The sequence below is a fragment of the Zootoca vivipara genome, chromosome 14, assembly GCF_965207765.1.
Source record: "Zootoca vivipara chromosome 14, rZooViv2.hap1.1, whole genome shotgun sequence".
Taxonomy (NCBI): Eukaryota; Metazoa; Chordata; class Lepidosauria; order Squamata; family Lacertidae; genus Zootoca; species Zootoca vivipara.
The window spans coordinates 8,144,398-8,159,204 of NC_142597.1; the positions used below are offsets into that span (position 1 = coordinate 8,144,398).

The 14,807-nt window shown below is 45.8% G+C and overlaps 2 protein-coding genes across 2 annotated transcripts in view; one reads left to right on the forward strand and one right to left on the reverse strand.

The window, feature by feature from the left end:
- The first annotated feature begins 2,962 nt into the window (after positions 1-2,962).
- On the forward strand, positions 2,963-9,279 carry BRF2 (BRF2 general transcription factor IIIB subunit). The gene is made up of 5 exons (XM_035139200.3): positions 2,963-3,033; positions 4,957-5,119; positions 5,308-5,367; positions 6,047-6,368; positions 7,070-9,279. Exons 2-5 carry the CDS (start codon positions 4,966-4,968, stop codon positions 7,776-7,778), a joined length of 1,245 nt encoding a protein of 414 aa, XP_034995091.2. The 5' UTR covers positions 2,963-3,033; positions 4,957-4,965; the 3' UTR covers positions 7,779-9,279.
- ADGRA2 (adhesion G protein-coupled receptor A2) overlaps positions 8,993-14,807 on the reverse strand; it is a 117,344-nt gene continuing 111,529 nt past the window's right edge. The window contains exon 19 of the mRNA XM_035139199.3: positions 8,993-14,726. Within this exon, the coding sequence (XP_034995090.2) occupies positions 13,493-14,726 (1,234 nt within the window). The 3' untranslated portion in view covers positions 8,993-13,492. The remainder of the gene's footprint in view (positions 14,727-14,807) is intronic.

Here is a 14,807-nt window from a genome sequence, read left to right on the forward strand (position 1 = left end):
AATGATTCAGAAACCAAATGCTCTGTGCTGACGACATAATTATATAATAGCTGTCAACATGGTCTCCACCCCTGTCAAAATAGCATGGGCTGCTTTGAACCAGCTCATCCTTCACAGAGCTATAACTACAAGCTATTATGTCTGAGTGTCTCATTAATATCTCTTGGGCACAGCCCTGCAATATCAGCTATTGCTTTCTTAAGCATGGGTGTAGGCTTGCCTGCTTTGCCTCGTTCTGAACTAAGATATGCACAGACAGCAGAAGCCCGCGAGAGACTGGACGTGGAACATAAACTATTTTCTTTTATTTTTTAGGGCAATTGCCCGATCGCCCTTCCACTGCTGCTGAGCCTGAGCAGCCCATGCACTTCTTTTTTTAACCCCAAATCCAGGACATTTGCTTTAAAATGTAAAATTCTCCTCTCCCTGCCCCAGATGGCCATGCAGGACCCCCAAAAGAGGACATATGTCAATCCTAGCATAGATCCCTTGTACCTAAGGACCTTCCAGAAAGAAGATTCCACCTAAACATTAGGAAGAACTTCCTGACAGTAAGAGCTGTTCGGCAGTGGAATTTGCTACCAAGGAGTGTGGTGGAGTCTCCTTCTTTGGAGGTCTTTAAGCAGAGGCTTGACAGGCATATGTCAAGAATGCTTTGATGGTGTTTCCTGCTTGGCAGGGGGTTGGACTGGATGGCCCTTGTGGTCTCTTCCAACTCTATGATTCTATGATGTGATCGAATGTTTCGCCAATAAAGACCTAAACTTCCAATTGCTTGTCCTCATAGGGGCTAGGTGCGCTCAAGGTACAGCATGATTCAAAAATGGTACGCTACATTCAACATCTTATCTAACAGCAGCATAATGTTTACCTTTCCCTCAATGGCTTGGCAGATACCTTCATTGCCTGGTGAGGTGAGTAGGGATTGAACTAAAGAGACCTTTGCCCTGCTGTGGGGCATTCCATAATTGTGGCATCAAAACTAAACAGGCTAGGGTAGCCCTGTGTGCTGCATTAAAGAGGACAGTCCTCTATTTGAAGGTTGTACAATCCAAGCATGGATTAAAGATAATGAACCACAAGGGAGAACAGAGGCCTTGTATTTGCCCAGCACCAGTTAATCCTTGGACAGCAGCTACACAACTCACCTGATCTGTCTTCTTCACTGTGGGAAGATGCAGAGGGTTTTTTCAGCCAGAACTCACAGGAACTCAGTTCCAGCACCTCTCAGGTGAGCACCATTGCCATTACAAGGGAACACGGGAGGAGTTCATGCTGAATTCCAGCACCTCATTTTCTAGAAAAATAGCACTGGGAATATGTCATTGATTTCGTTTCAATGGCCTGCTCTCAGTTGGATACAACACATTGCTTTTTTTTTGTTTTTGCTTGCATAATTGTGTTTCTGTTTATCAGAAGAGGCCAGGACTGGTGCAAAAATGCCTCTCCACCTGTAACCTCAAAAATCCTGTCCCTTGTCCCCCCTGCCCTCCAAGGTTTCAAGCATTGCTTAAATGAGACAATTTTTGAAGTTGACATATTCTGAATGCCCATCAGTGCTGCACTCTCATAGATCCTGTGTGTAGCAGCATCTTAGAGCTTCAGCTGTATTTTGGAATTTTGGGGTCCCCTGCTGCAACAGAAATCAGATTTCAGCTGGTTAACACCTTTTTCCAATGGACCAATATATAGAAATGTGATGTAGCAACTTTTAGGGAGAGCAGAAAGTGTAAAGTAAGGGCGCCATCTTCTGGCTTGAGTTTTGCTCACCCATAATTTGTTCATAATAACGTAGCATTAAATTCCCTTTGTGTGCAGTGCATGGCTCATAACTGTATACTGTATGGTGTGTGCATATGTAAGTTTCTATAGTCCTCCGTTCCTTCCTATGAGGGTTGCTGAAGGTTGATGGCTTGTGCAAGTTAGGCTAGGAATGCAAGAGAGTGTCTTGTAATACTTCTCTTGGAGATGCCACATGTCCCATAGCACAGTTGTGCAATTGCATCCCCACAGCAAAACTTTCAGGTTCCACTTGCTGTTGCAAGAATTGTTTACCCATTTTTTAGGTTTACCAAATGGCTTAGGTTTTAGCTGTTTGACTGTTAATAAACAACAGTTCCCCCAAAGTGGAAGCATTATGCTGCTAGGATTATTTTACCAGGTCTGGGAAATGTGTCAGTTTCACAACCACAGCATGCGGAACTGCACAGCACTGAACCTATCATCAAAGTGCTAAATTATCGGTCTGATTGTTCTATCCAGAATATGACAGTACTTTGACATAGCATTCTTGAAATACCCTAAAAGAATAGGGCAAAAACTTGCTCTCTGCTTCCCTAGAGGGTAGGACTAGATTTAAGTCACAGAAAGGTAGATTTTGGTTGAATCCAGATTAAGGCTACAACCTGAGTCAACATGGCTAGATTTGCAGAGTATGTCTCCAGTCCTAAGTGTTGATATTAATATTTTCCCCTATTGCATAAGGAGCTGGTGTCTCCCTCACTCAAAAATCTACAAGTATTCCAAGGGGAACTTATTTTAAATGAAAAATGCAAATGAAAGATAAGGAAAGATCGGGTGAAAATGAGGCAAAGGGAGGCTGCCAATAGAGGATTTACTACAAAGATGGAAAAGGAAATCTTCAGCTTTCCTGGTGTTTTGTTTTTTTTAAAAAAATATTAAATTCCAAGAATAAACTCCGAGAAAAAGAGCTTAAAAGGCTGGAACTTCAGCTCATTCTCGGAGATCTGACAACCCCTCAGTCCAGACACAAATGCTCCAGCCTCGCCGCCTTTCGCACTCCCAGCCGGGGCAGGCGGCGCTGACGCATCTGTAACAACCTCGAGTTGAGCGGCTCCGGCGGAACCTTTGTCCTGCGCTCCCTTGTTTCTTTCCGGATGCCGCTTAGCGTTGGAGCGCGTCTGGGCCCGATTTCCCCGTTGCCATGGGGATTGCCCGGAAGGAGCGTGTGCCCTGTTGAAAAAGCTCCCCCTGCGGGGCGGTTTCCGGTGTGGCGAAAGCGGCGGCGAGAAAGTAAGTCAGCCCGCGTAGAGGGGGAAAGAGGCTGCTGGTTGGCTGTCTAGGAGCCAGGGCGGTGTTTTTTGGGGGGGGGTGGGTGAGGTTTTTTTTTTTGGAGGGCATGCAACCCGCGAGTGGCGTGGGCAGAAACGCCCTTCACCTACCGCTGATTCTGTGAGCACCGCCAGCAATCCTCCTCCTCACCATTGTTATAAGAATTTTAAGGTCTCAAATATAGAATAAATACACACATATCTAAATATATAAACCATGTGTCTGAAATAGTACGGGAGAGTAATCCTGAAGCCATTTTGACTCTTCCAGTGACCTCAAATACTCCACTGCAGTAAAGGGGGCAAATGGGGAAATCCTCCCCATTGTCTTTTCGCTTACAAATCCCGTCTTAAGGTGTGTTTGTGTATGAATAGGGTGAGCCTGTGACCTGGCTTCAGGAACTAAAGTATTAACCATCGCAAAAGAATGGCCAGGCTGCCCAGGTAATGCAATCGGTGACCATTATCAGGTATCCTGGCAGACTTCTGCTGTAGACCACCTGCTATGATGTATGTATGTATGATGATTTTGGCTTAGGGGGTTGGGCAATGTCAAAAGTCTTTAAAGTTTCCTGCACACTTTTGTTCAGGGTCTCCCCTCCTTGGAAGGAGGGATGGGGACTTTGTTGCAAGAGAAAAATAAATATCTGCCTTGCTTTCCACTGGATTCTGCCTCCATCCATTCTTCTCTGGCCGATCATGGACTTAGGGGATTCAGAGTCCCATGGGGAGTTGGGAAGCAAAAGCCAAACCCCAACTTTTTACATCACCATCATCAAAATCGCACAAGTCAGTTTCCCCCTCTTTTTCCTGTGCCCCCCAACCAGCTGACTGTTCACATCTCTTCCCCTTTCCTGCACTCCAGGTTGCCCTGGCATTATTCACTTGCCTTTTAGGAGCCTCTGGAGAAACAAAGGAGGAGCTTTCCACAACTACTTTGTCTCTGTGCCCTTTTTTAAAATTAAGAAGCACTTGTTTAGTGAATGGCTGTGGGGCAAGTCTTGCCAGGCCACCAGAAAAGTGTTCGTGGTGCTAGGCATTTTCTTAGCACCAAACTAATGGAAATGCTGAGAGGAAAAACTGCAAGCCCCACATCCTGGCTCCCTCCAGTTTTGGACAAACTGTGACCCCCCCCCTCCACCACCAATAGTCTTCTAAATACAGTAGTTTCCAATGACAAGACAGGACCAGGCCCTGTGTAATTTGAGCACAGAATTTTGGGATAACAGTGGAGTACGTTGAGAGTGTTTCCTTCCCCTCCCAATCAAAGCTGCATTCTGCATATCAGAACTGAAGACAGAGCCCCCGCAAATCTCTGGTAGTCTTTGTATGTAGCTCTTTTCAGAAATGTAACGCTGTCCCAAATGCTGTGGAATCCTCAGACTGATTTTGTGATGATACTTTTGCAAATGTGAGAGTAGAGTATGGTAGGCCTTCAAGCTAGAGGACACTTTGATTTTGAGGGAAATAAAAAGACTTTGCTTTCCTGTCTTCTCCATACTTTTTGTCCTATTATGTCTTCTAATATCCCGGCAGTGACTGTGGTTTTCGAATAGAATTTGATATACTTAGTAAAATGATAAAAATATATATATCAACATTTCTGTGGGTAATTCTAACTGGTTAGGTTGATACTATTATTTGAACTGCTCTGAGACCCCTGGGTATAGGATGGTATATAAACAATAAATAAATAATAATAATAATACAACCAACTAATTTCACAGAGTTGTTGTAAAAATAAAAATTGGGTGGGGAGAGAACCATTATACCACCTTGAGCTCCTCAAAGGACAGGTGGGATATACGGTAAATGTAAGACATGGAAGTAATTAAATAATACCAAAATATCAGTGACCAACTATGGACTTGATTTATGCTTTCAGGCTGCTAAGATGTCAAGCCAAAAGAAGTGTCCAGACTGTGGTTCCTTGGAAATTGTAGAGGACTCTCATTATGCTCAGAATCAGCTGGTGTGCGCAGACTGTGGCTTCATTCTGACTGAAGGGCTTCTCACAACCACATATGCTGATGAAGAACATTTACAAGGTGAGGCAAAGAATAGCAAAATAGCTCAAAACTCTTTGTATCTTATAAAGACATAGGATCTGGGATATGACTTGCAAGCAGTTCTCAAATATATACAGGCCCTACACCATTCAACGGTTTAAAAATGGGTGTATGTTTGAGAGCTTGGACCAAGGTTTGGCTAATATCTGTGTGTTTTTATCTCATAGAAGTCACATATTCACGGAGTACTGGTCAGAATGAGCAAACGAGCCGTTGTGTACAGCGAGGTAAGTTGTCTGCATTACTCTTTTGATGCTTTGTGGAAATTATTGTGCCTGTCATCCACAAGAGCTGCATTTTTTCACTTTCTAAAAGCAAAGAGAAATTTGCATTTTTAAAACAGTCTTACCTATTTGCTGTGGGACCAACATCAAAACAACCTATTTTAGAGTTTTAGAGATGCATAGAGTCCAGAATTCAGTTTGATCAAATATCAGCTGAATCATTGACAGACTGGTTAACCATGGACCAGTCAGTTTCCGTTACTATTAAATGGCCATTATAATTGTGTGTACAGCTGCAAAAATTAAAAATCAATACATAACTAAAAGCCAAATTAAAATACAGTACAAATATGAAGTTGAAACAGCAATACTAACAACCATTCTCAATTAGAGCCCCCAAAAGCTTTTATTTAAAAAGGTTCTCCGCAATATCCAAAAGAAGCCAAAGTAGGCTTGGTTTTGGACACTCCAGTTACACTACCACAATTGAAAACATGTTGTCCATGATTGCCACCCATCTAACCTCTGAAAGTGGGAGCATGTGAAACAGAGCCTCCAGAGATTGTCTTGGTATATGGGCAGCCTCATACAGGCAAAGACCTGCCCTGCAGTTAGATTTGTCACTGATAAATGTGCATGTGGAAACATTTCTTAAATACTGCTGTGGTATTTCCCCCCACAGGAGTCAAACGTGTTCGGGATCTTTGCAAAGTTCTGCGGCTCCCTTCTCTGTTTGAAGATACAGCCGTGTCCTATTACCAGCAGGCAATCAAACGTCCCTGCTTCAGTTTAGTCAGCTTGGAGAAGAAGGAGATGCTTGTGGGCTGTTGCGTCTTTGTGACCTGCCGCCAGCACAACTGGCCCCTGACCATGGGCACAGTCTGCCTGCTACTCTATGGAGACAAGGAGTTGTTTGCAAAGACCTATCTACGCTTCCTGAAGGAACTGGCACTGGATGTGCCTGCTCTCAGCTTGATGGATATGGTGAAAACCCACCTCAACAGGTATGTCGAAGTTGTTGTGCCCTTTCCTTGACAATACTTCTCAAAGTCGGTGTGCAGTTTCCATCGTTCAGAGACAGAATTTAAAAATATCATACGGACTGTGTGGTATATTGATTGGAAGGTCGATGAAACAGCAAGCTTCTTAAAAGTTCAGCAGGGATGGGTGTGGTCAGTGCTTGGATGTGAGACTTCCTAGGAACCCTGTGTGTGCGCTGTGTGCTTCCATCATGGAAGACATGGGTATTTACATATGTGCATGTATACTCCAACTCCCTGATTTCTGAGATTTCAGCTGAGGCACTTCATGCAGTTCCAGGCTTTTCTCTTTAGCCACAGAGGCAGCAAACTTCCTTTCTTAAACAATTCTCAGAATTGTGAATTCTGTTCCTGCTACCAATCCCGTAATTGCTTGGAAATCCTTCCTATTATTATTAAGGGCAAGAAGCCAACAAACAGAATTTGGTTGAGCACAAGTTAGGAATGGTATAAATTCAGCCCTGTCCATATAGTGCGGTTTAATGGAAGATGCTTACCTTTTTGGTGTCCTTGGAAAATGCAGGGCCTTCTGCGCTTTGCCCTTTCACAGAATGCTTTGCTTTGCTCGTGTCCCTCTTTCACCTATTTGTCTTCTCCATCCTGCCACCATCTCCCAACCCAAGGCAGTCTTATCTAAATGGGCTGTTTGATTTTCATCTTTCCAGCTTCAAGATTTTCCAGAATTCACCCAGCGTCCCGACTAAGTTTGTGGAAGAAAAGGAGCAGCTGGTGGCAAGGACTATCCAGATGGTGGAACTTGCCAGCGACACGTGGCTAGTGACCGGCCGGCACCCCATCCCCATAGTGACAGCAGCAGCCTTCCTGGCTTGGCAGTCTCTCCGGCCTGTCGATCGCCTCACTTGCACCCTTTCTCAGTTCTGTAAGCTTGTTGGTATGGATGCTCCCCGGCCAGCTCACCAGAGACTGAAGGAGCTGCATAACATCCTTTTGCAAATGGCTTCTCAGCTGGGCTGGTTGCGAGTGCTGAAAGTGGACCGTCGGAGCGTGGCAAAGTACATTGGCGACCTGCTGCGGCACCGCCGTGTGCTTCTACAGGCTGCCTTCCGCGTTGTGGATACTACGGAAGACTGCGACCTAGAAAACTCAGCGGCTGCGCCACTGCTGCTAATAGATGAGAGTGCTGCAACAGTAGAAGAGACCTCCCTTTCAGGAGAGAAGCAAAAGTTCAACAAGCGGAAACCTTTGCTCCCGCCCTGTGTCTTGAACCCCGCAAAGAGGCTACGCACTCCTGAGCTAGGCTTTGAAGATTCTGCTATCACTGGGGATGAGCCCATTTTAGACAGTGAGATAGAGCAGTATATCCGGACTCCAGAAGAAAAGGAGATGTTTAGCAAGGCTCAAGCATGCCTATGACCTTGAAGCTGCAAGTGATTCAGAGAGGTTTGCAACCAATAGCCTCCTGATACACATTTTGCTCTAGGACAGGCATAGGCAACCTTGGCTCTCCAGATATTTTGATCCCTGACCACTGGCCCTGTTAGCTAGGGATCATGGGAGTTGTAGTTCCAAAATATCTGGAGAGCCAAGGTTGCCTATGCCTGCTCTAGGAGGCTTAGTTTGGCAAGAATCGAGTATAAACTTCCAAAGTTAATCCTAATTACATTACTTCTGGTAAATGAGCCATCATAACCACTAGAGGATTGTGAAAATTTGTGTCCTGGGCTATTTACACTTGTCTACCTATGTACTGTCTGAAACAAAGGGATGCACTGGTTGCCAGATGTGATTCTCCCCCCCCCCCCATACTCTCCAATCCTACTAAGAATATTCCACATCCTTCAGGCATGGCTCCTTCCACCCTACTGTGGTAGTAATTGAAGACAGGTTTGGGTGGCCTGGATAACTCTGGTTACTGGTGGGAACCACTAGTAACCAGTTGGCTAGGTTGTGTGATTATTTTTCTTCAACTCTGACAAGAGGTATAGGAAGTGACTACATTGCAGTGGTTTGCATGCTGTTTAGGACATTTGGTGTAAAGATTGGCAGGCTTCCATACATATCTCTGGGTGAGAAGTAGTATCCACACTTGAAGAGTTGGGTGGAGGCATTCAGCCAGCTAGAGCAACAAATACCTTTTTGAGTTGGCGTTTGACTTGAATGAGTGTTTGTCTGTTCTACTTATGGTCCTCATAGTTAGGCATGGGAGGATGGAAGAGAAGTGTGAAAATCTAATTGCAAGTTGTTTCAGACATGCATGCTTTAAACCTAGATCCAGAAGAAAAAGTTGTGTCTTCGCAAGCATCTCTTTATAGAACATGGTATGGTGGTTCTTGCACATCATACCCGTGTCACAAGATAGGTCAGTCGCTCTGATTAATGGAGCTGCTTAGTTAATTTTTGTCCCTACATGCATGTTGAGAGACAAGCTCGTATGTCACAGTAATGACCTATGTGATTTGTTCAGTTGCTCAAATTGTTGCTACACAAATTCATTTATTGCTCTGTAACTGTGGCCAAACTCTGTTACTGCCAGATTTGATTTTTAAAAAGATGACTTTATGACCAACCAGATATTGAACTGTGTGTGGTATCAAGAGAGCCAGTGGAATAAGAAAACAATAGATAACTTTTTGGATGTTGCAAATCTTTAATATATTAAACAAGAAACATCTGCTAGAAACACTTCATTTTTTATAAAATGCAAAAGCCCTATTAAATGCTTTCTTTGGCACAGTTGTCTCTCAAAAAAGCTCTCTGTTCTTTGGCACAGTTGTCACTCAAAAAGCTTTCTTTTGTGATATGTCATTTGCTCATAATGTAAACAGACAAAATAAAGTAATAATACAAAGCTTTTCTGATAATACTGTTTTCAGTGCAGCAAGCATATATAACAAGTTCAGCATCGGCAATATCATGTGGGTTGTAGTACTGACATATAAATGATTTAGGCCTTTATTTAAATATAAAAATATAAAACCAAGAAGGAATTTTCAGAGGTAAGGGAAAGGAGAATAGATCCGCTCTCAAGCTAAATAGGAGGAAGCAATTGTGAAACCACTGTAGTTGCTAAAGAGGTGATGGAGGAGGAGGAGGAGGAGAAACAGTTCTTGGAAGATTCAGGGATTGGGAGGTAATAAGTGCTTCATGGCCCTTTAAGGGCTCCAACTTTCCATGCCAGCTCTTAGAGCCACTGTGGATCCTACTGATGGCCTATGGCTCTGCCTGTTTGACTGGTGGAACCAATAGCATGAGGACCAAAACAATCCTTGCAGCTCCTTTCGAGGTAGGTGGTGTTTTACTGACAAGGAGACTGTGTATGCCTGCCTGCCTGCCTGTAGGAGTACATTGATCTTCTACCATGTTCAGAACAAAGGCTTTATTTTTAGTAAGCACTGTACAGTTGATTTCAAAGGAGCAGTAAGAATTTTCAACACGTGTGCGTAAAAATCATATATAGTACCCAGTTTGTCTTCCCTCAAGGCTATGGTTCTGTTGTGGAGGTCTCTCCCGGCATCCATTCCCTGCTTGCATTCATTGCTGTTACTTACTGTAGTGAATGTGCTTCGTTTTCTAGCAGCTGTTTGTTATTGCCTTTGATATAAATGGCAAAAAGTGAGAAGAGGGGCCTGTGCAGGGAGCCTGGACTGTTCAGTTCAGTTCCAGCTGAAAAAAAGTCCCGGATATTATGCTGGCCTTGTGAGACACACCCACCTGGGTAGGGCTGCTTGCATGAGAGAGGCCCATGTGACAAGCCTTTAAAGCTTATGCTGGACTCGTGGGGTGAGCTCACTGTAAAATCCCTCCCACTGTGTTCCTGTAAATTCTTAAGGATACTTAACTGTGGCTCTTGGCTGACTTCCCTCCTTACAGGATGCCTATGTGTTTAGGAGCTGGATGCCCCTCCCCTCCCCTTTCCCCAAAATGGAAAACCCATCTAATGAACTCAACGGAAGGGAAAACAACATGTTTAGTCCTCCTACACCTGTGGCTCTCATAAGATCTCACTGTTCTTGTTCATGATTCAATGTTTGTTAGTATTGCATAAATGATGCAGGAGAAGGTGGCAGCGTGTCCTCAAAGATCAATGGGGCTGGAGTTTGAGGAGACAGCATTTCTAAGCGCCTGCCTGGATTTTTCACCCAGTCATCAATGCTACAAATTCCTCTCTCATCTTTTTAGCTTCCCATATGTTTGCCCCTCTCAGTCTGATGCTTTAAGCAACTTCTACACCCCCACCCAAGGCACAGTGTTACTGACAGCACTCATCTGGGAATAATAATGGTTTATGGGTGTGAACAGAAAACCCTCACAAGTCTTCTCTCTCTGAACAATGCACAAGAACAATCCTAAATAATAAAAGAATCTCTATGCCTGGACGGAATTCATAGCGGGTTGGCTTGTTTTAATTCTGCAAAAACGTGGCTGTGATTTATATGATCCAAGTGCTTTGCCAATAGCCTTTGATCGCCCACTGAAATGTTCCTGTCTCTGTTTTGTTGGCCAGTGTGTGAGCCAATTGCACAATGCGTTCCACGTTGATTTAAATTAATAACACACCTTCCCACACCCTGAAACATGCACTTTTCTCCCAAAACTTGGAAATCCAGATGTTTATCAGCAAGTAGAAAGGAGAGACACAGGAAAGAAGAGAACTTGCTTCTTCCCCCAAAAGCAAGCTGTAGTCTTTGCAGACTCGAGTAGATTAAGGACATGTGTCCTGTCTCTGTGAACAACACTTGGGTTCCTTGTGCAAGAGCAGTTAAATGATTGGGTGGTGTTGGCCCTCTAACATGGATAGAAAAACTGCCATACAGTGTGTCATACAAACAAAGAAGCTATGCTCTCCTTTTTCTTTTTGTGCAGGGCCAAGCCCCCTTTAAGAAGTACATGCCATGAAAGTGAGGTAAGCCCACTTTACTTGTAGCTGATATTTTGCTTGATTGCATTTTGACTATGGCTTTTAAAATAAACACTTTAGCTCTGTAATTCAATGGGCTAAATATGGTCACTAAAAAGCTACATTTGCTCCCTCTTAAGGTGGGGGGAAATGGCTTACTGCATTGTGTCATGCTGAGGAACTCTTCTCACTTTGCATCTCAGTATGACCTTCAGAGGTCATGTGCCTTGCACCAGGTTTTGTAAGGCTATGGATAGGAAGGAGAAGAAAAGAGCAAAAGCCTCAGGCCGCTGTCCCCTAATGAACTACATGTTTGACTCGAAGTGGCTTAGACCAGGTGTGAGCAGACATCTGCCTTGCAGAATCTATCCTGACCCCTACTGGATTTTTTTCTTGGTCTACCAACTGGAGCCAGTCTAGAGTCAAATGCAAAATGATGGCTCAGAAGGTGGCGCCAACTTCCTGCTTGTACCCTACAAGCGTAAATCTACTTGCAATACATCAGGAACTTCAGCAGCCTAATTCAGAGGTAGGAGGAGTGGTCATTTTGCTGCTGCTATTATTAAACAATTTTAAGTCAAATCTCTTGCAAATCCATCTTCTTTCCTTGACCTAGTCTTCAGTTGTTTTAGACTCCAAGACCCACCTTTACTACAGATCCACGTTGATTTGACCCTCTATGTGCCCTTTTATCTGTAGTGAATCTGCAGTTGACTCCTCTGAACATTTAATGCATTTGCCCCCACCCCCTGTTCTTTTTAACAGAAAAAGAAACTTTTTAAAAGGTTGATGTCATTGGTGCAACTCACCTTGGCAAGTCACACCTTGACCTCAGTCAAGACTGACAATCTTTCCTCTTCTTCTGAACCTCTCTCATCTTTCCTTGTCTTCTGAAAGCATAGGTACAGCTTTGCAAGCTTGGAAGGGGTGTGTGTGAGGTCAGCCAAACTAGAAAACAACACGTTCTCACTGCCAGTTTTTCCATGTCTAACAAGTGCAATTATCTGTGGGATTGCAAAATACAATGCAAGAAGTGGGCAAGGAGTGATCAGCCTGCTGTCAGGGATTGCTGCTTTTGAGAAAGAGCCCAAGACTTACTTGGCTACATGGAGCTCATTTTTGACGTAGCAGATTCAATAGGAGTTTGGTCATGCGATTGCTCATTAACTTGATAAAACACCCATAAACAGTGGACTGGAATGTCCCAAAGGTGTTTAAAAGTGCTTCCCGCCAAAAAAAATACTTAAAACAGGCATCCCCAAGCTGCGGCCCTCCAGATGTTTTGGCCTACAACTCCCATGATCCTTAGCTAACAGGACCAATGGTCAGGGATGATGGGAATTGTAGTCCAAAACATCTGGAGGGCCGAAGTTTGGGGATGCCTGGCTCAAAAGGACCAACATGGTTTGAGCCACCTTCTTGGTGAGCCCCATGAGCACAATGGTGCCTCTGTCTTACTACCATCCATTCTGTTAAAAATGACCAACTGTCTCCAGCTTTGGAGCTGTGTCAAAACAACCCCATAATCAATTTGGTTTGTTGGCTGCACCAACAACATGAGCCACAGCGTAGCCATGAGAACTGGCCTTGAGGTATGTTGGAGGAGCGGGGAGTGGAGAAGGCGAGAGCTCTTTTACACAACAATGATGGCTTTAACGTAAAGTGTGTAGGCACTTCAATTGGATTTTGCCTATACATATGTACATACAACGCTAGAGATTTCAGCTTATAAACACTGCTTTCCTTGGTATGTCATACCAAAAAATAAAATAAAAAAGCACCTAGGATCTAAGTGACATGCAGAAGGGATATAATATAGATTGCAATGCTCCAGAACAAATGATTGTCTTTCGCCGTACAAATTAGGCCACCGCTGCTCGTTCTGTGGGGACAGGAAAAGATCCCCAGGAACAAAGACCAGCCGAGTCACCTGGTGCATAGGATATCGGTGATGGAGAGCATGGTGTGGTTCCCATGATGTGACGCACGTACCCTCTCCCCACCCTGCACCCCTGCAACTCGGGTGTCAGGTGACCTTTCCTCTCTACTGCAGGGCAGGGAGCCTGGGAACGTGGTCAAGCAGACACTGCCCAAGCCCCGCATAGTGCACACCACCAGCCTCTGCAGCTTGCATCAGCAGGCTCTGGCAGCAAGATGCTAGTGCCTTGCTAATTCCTGCCCGAGGCTGGGGAAATCTGCTCCAGCCCCCTGGCCCTTTGACCCCCCTTCCCTACACAGTCGTCTCGCTCTTCCAGAGACCCGTTTTCATGCCGGCTACGCTGTCAGCGCTGGTGAGGTTTATGTCGTACTCACTGCCCTTCAGGCCCCCATTCTGATTGGCTGTGTTGAGCGGGAAGGAGCGCCTCTTAGTCTCTTTTTCTGCCGCGGCATTGGCCTGGTGCTTGAGGTTGTCTCTGCTGGTGCTCCTCCGCTGGCCTTGGCTGAAGTCTGCCCCGTGGTGGGCACTGCTGCCGTCGCTCAAGTCAGACTGCGTCAGGGCCAACTCCAGGCTTGGTACTACCCCCTGGCGCCGATTGTTCAAAGGGCTGTTCCGACTGCTTTGGTAGCTCTCCGAGTGGCTGGTGGGGAGGCTGCCGCTCTCGCTGGTAGGGTGCTCCGAGGAAGGCCCCCGCAGAGCCTTCAGGCGCTGCTGGTGTTTCCCTTCCCGGTACTGCTTAGTCCTGCTTTTGTGGTGTCTGCTGCGGCCATGCAGGTTGTTGGCGTACCTGGCCGGCGGGGTGCTCTTGCTGTTGCAAGGCTCAGCGTCCTCATAGCAGGCCGTCTGCGAAGGGCTGCCATCCGCCTGGCCGAGGGCCACTTGTAGGTTGTTGAGTTTGCAAGGCCCCGGGGCGGAATTGCTGCTGCCGGGGGAAGAGGAGGACTTGATGGACTGAGCCGCCTCGGGGCTGCAGCCAATGAAGACTTGCGAGCCGTCCTCCACTCCCACCCCGGGGTGCACGTAGGCTTGCATGGGCAAAGCATTCCTGTAAGATGGGCAGCAGGCAAACCACGAGCCCTGCACGTCTCGGCGGCGTGCACAGTGGTGGGCAAAGATGAAGAGCCCCAACGCCACAGCCGTGACTCCATAGAGGCAGCTGAAGGCAACCTTCAGGAGGAACCAGCGCTGGGACACCGCCATGGCCCCGAATGTCCAGAGAGTTATGTACAGGAAATGGGTGATGACAAGAGCCCAGAACTGCACCCCTAAAGAGTAAACGCTGTCGACATCGGCACTGTGCGGGGCAGAATTCAGCGTGACCGAGATGGACCCCGAGCCTGTCAAGAGGTTGCTGCTGCCACCCAGCCGCTGACGCATTTCCAGGGGTTTGGGCACCTCTTTGGGGTTCTTGGCTTGGCACTGCAATCGGATTCCGGTACACAGGAAGTAAATCCAAGTGACGAGCAGGACGGAAGCCGCAGGCACGTAGAAGGCCCCAATGCTTGGCTGACAAGCCAACCAGCAACTGCAGGGGAATGGGGAGAGGGGGAAGGTTCAGCAGAACTATCAAGTGGGTCTGAAGTAACTGGAAGAATGTAGGGCGAGT

Excerpts from the sequence above, each read along its gene's own strand:
- BRF2 (XM_035139200.3), top strand. The coding sequence starts at position 4,966 with ATGTCAAGCCAAAAGAAGTGTCCAGACTGTGGTTCCTTGGAAATTGTA. Across the intron at positions 5,120-5,307 it reads TGATGAAGAACATTTACAAG|AAGTCACATATTCACGGAGT; the intron begins GTGAGGCAAAGA and ends TTTATCTCATAG. Across the intron at positions 6,369-7,069 it reads GTGAAAACCCACCTCAACAG|CTTCAAGATTTTCCAGAATT; the intron begins GTATGTCGAAGT and ends TCATCTTTCCAG.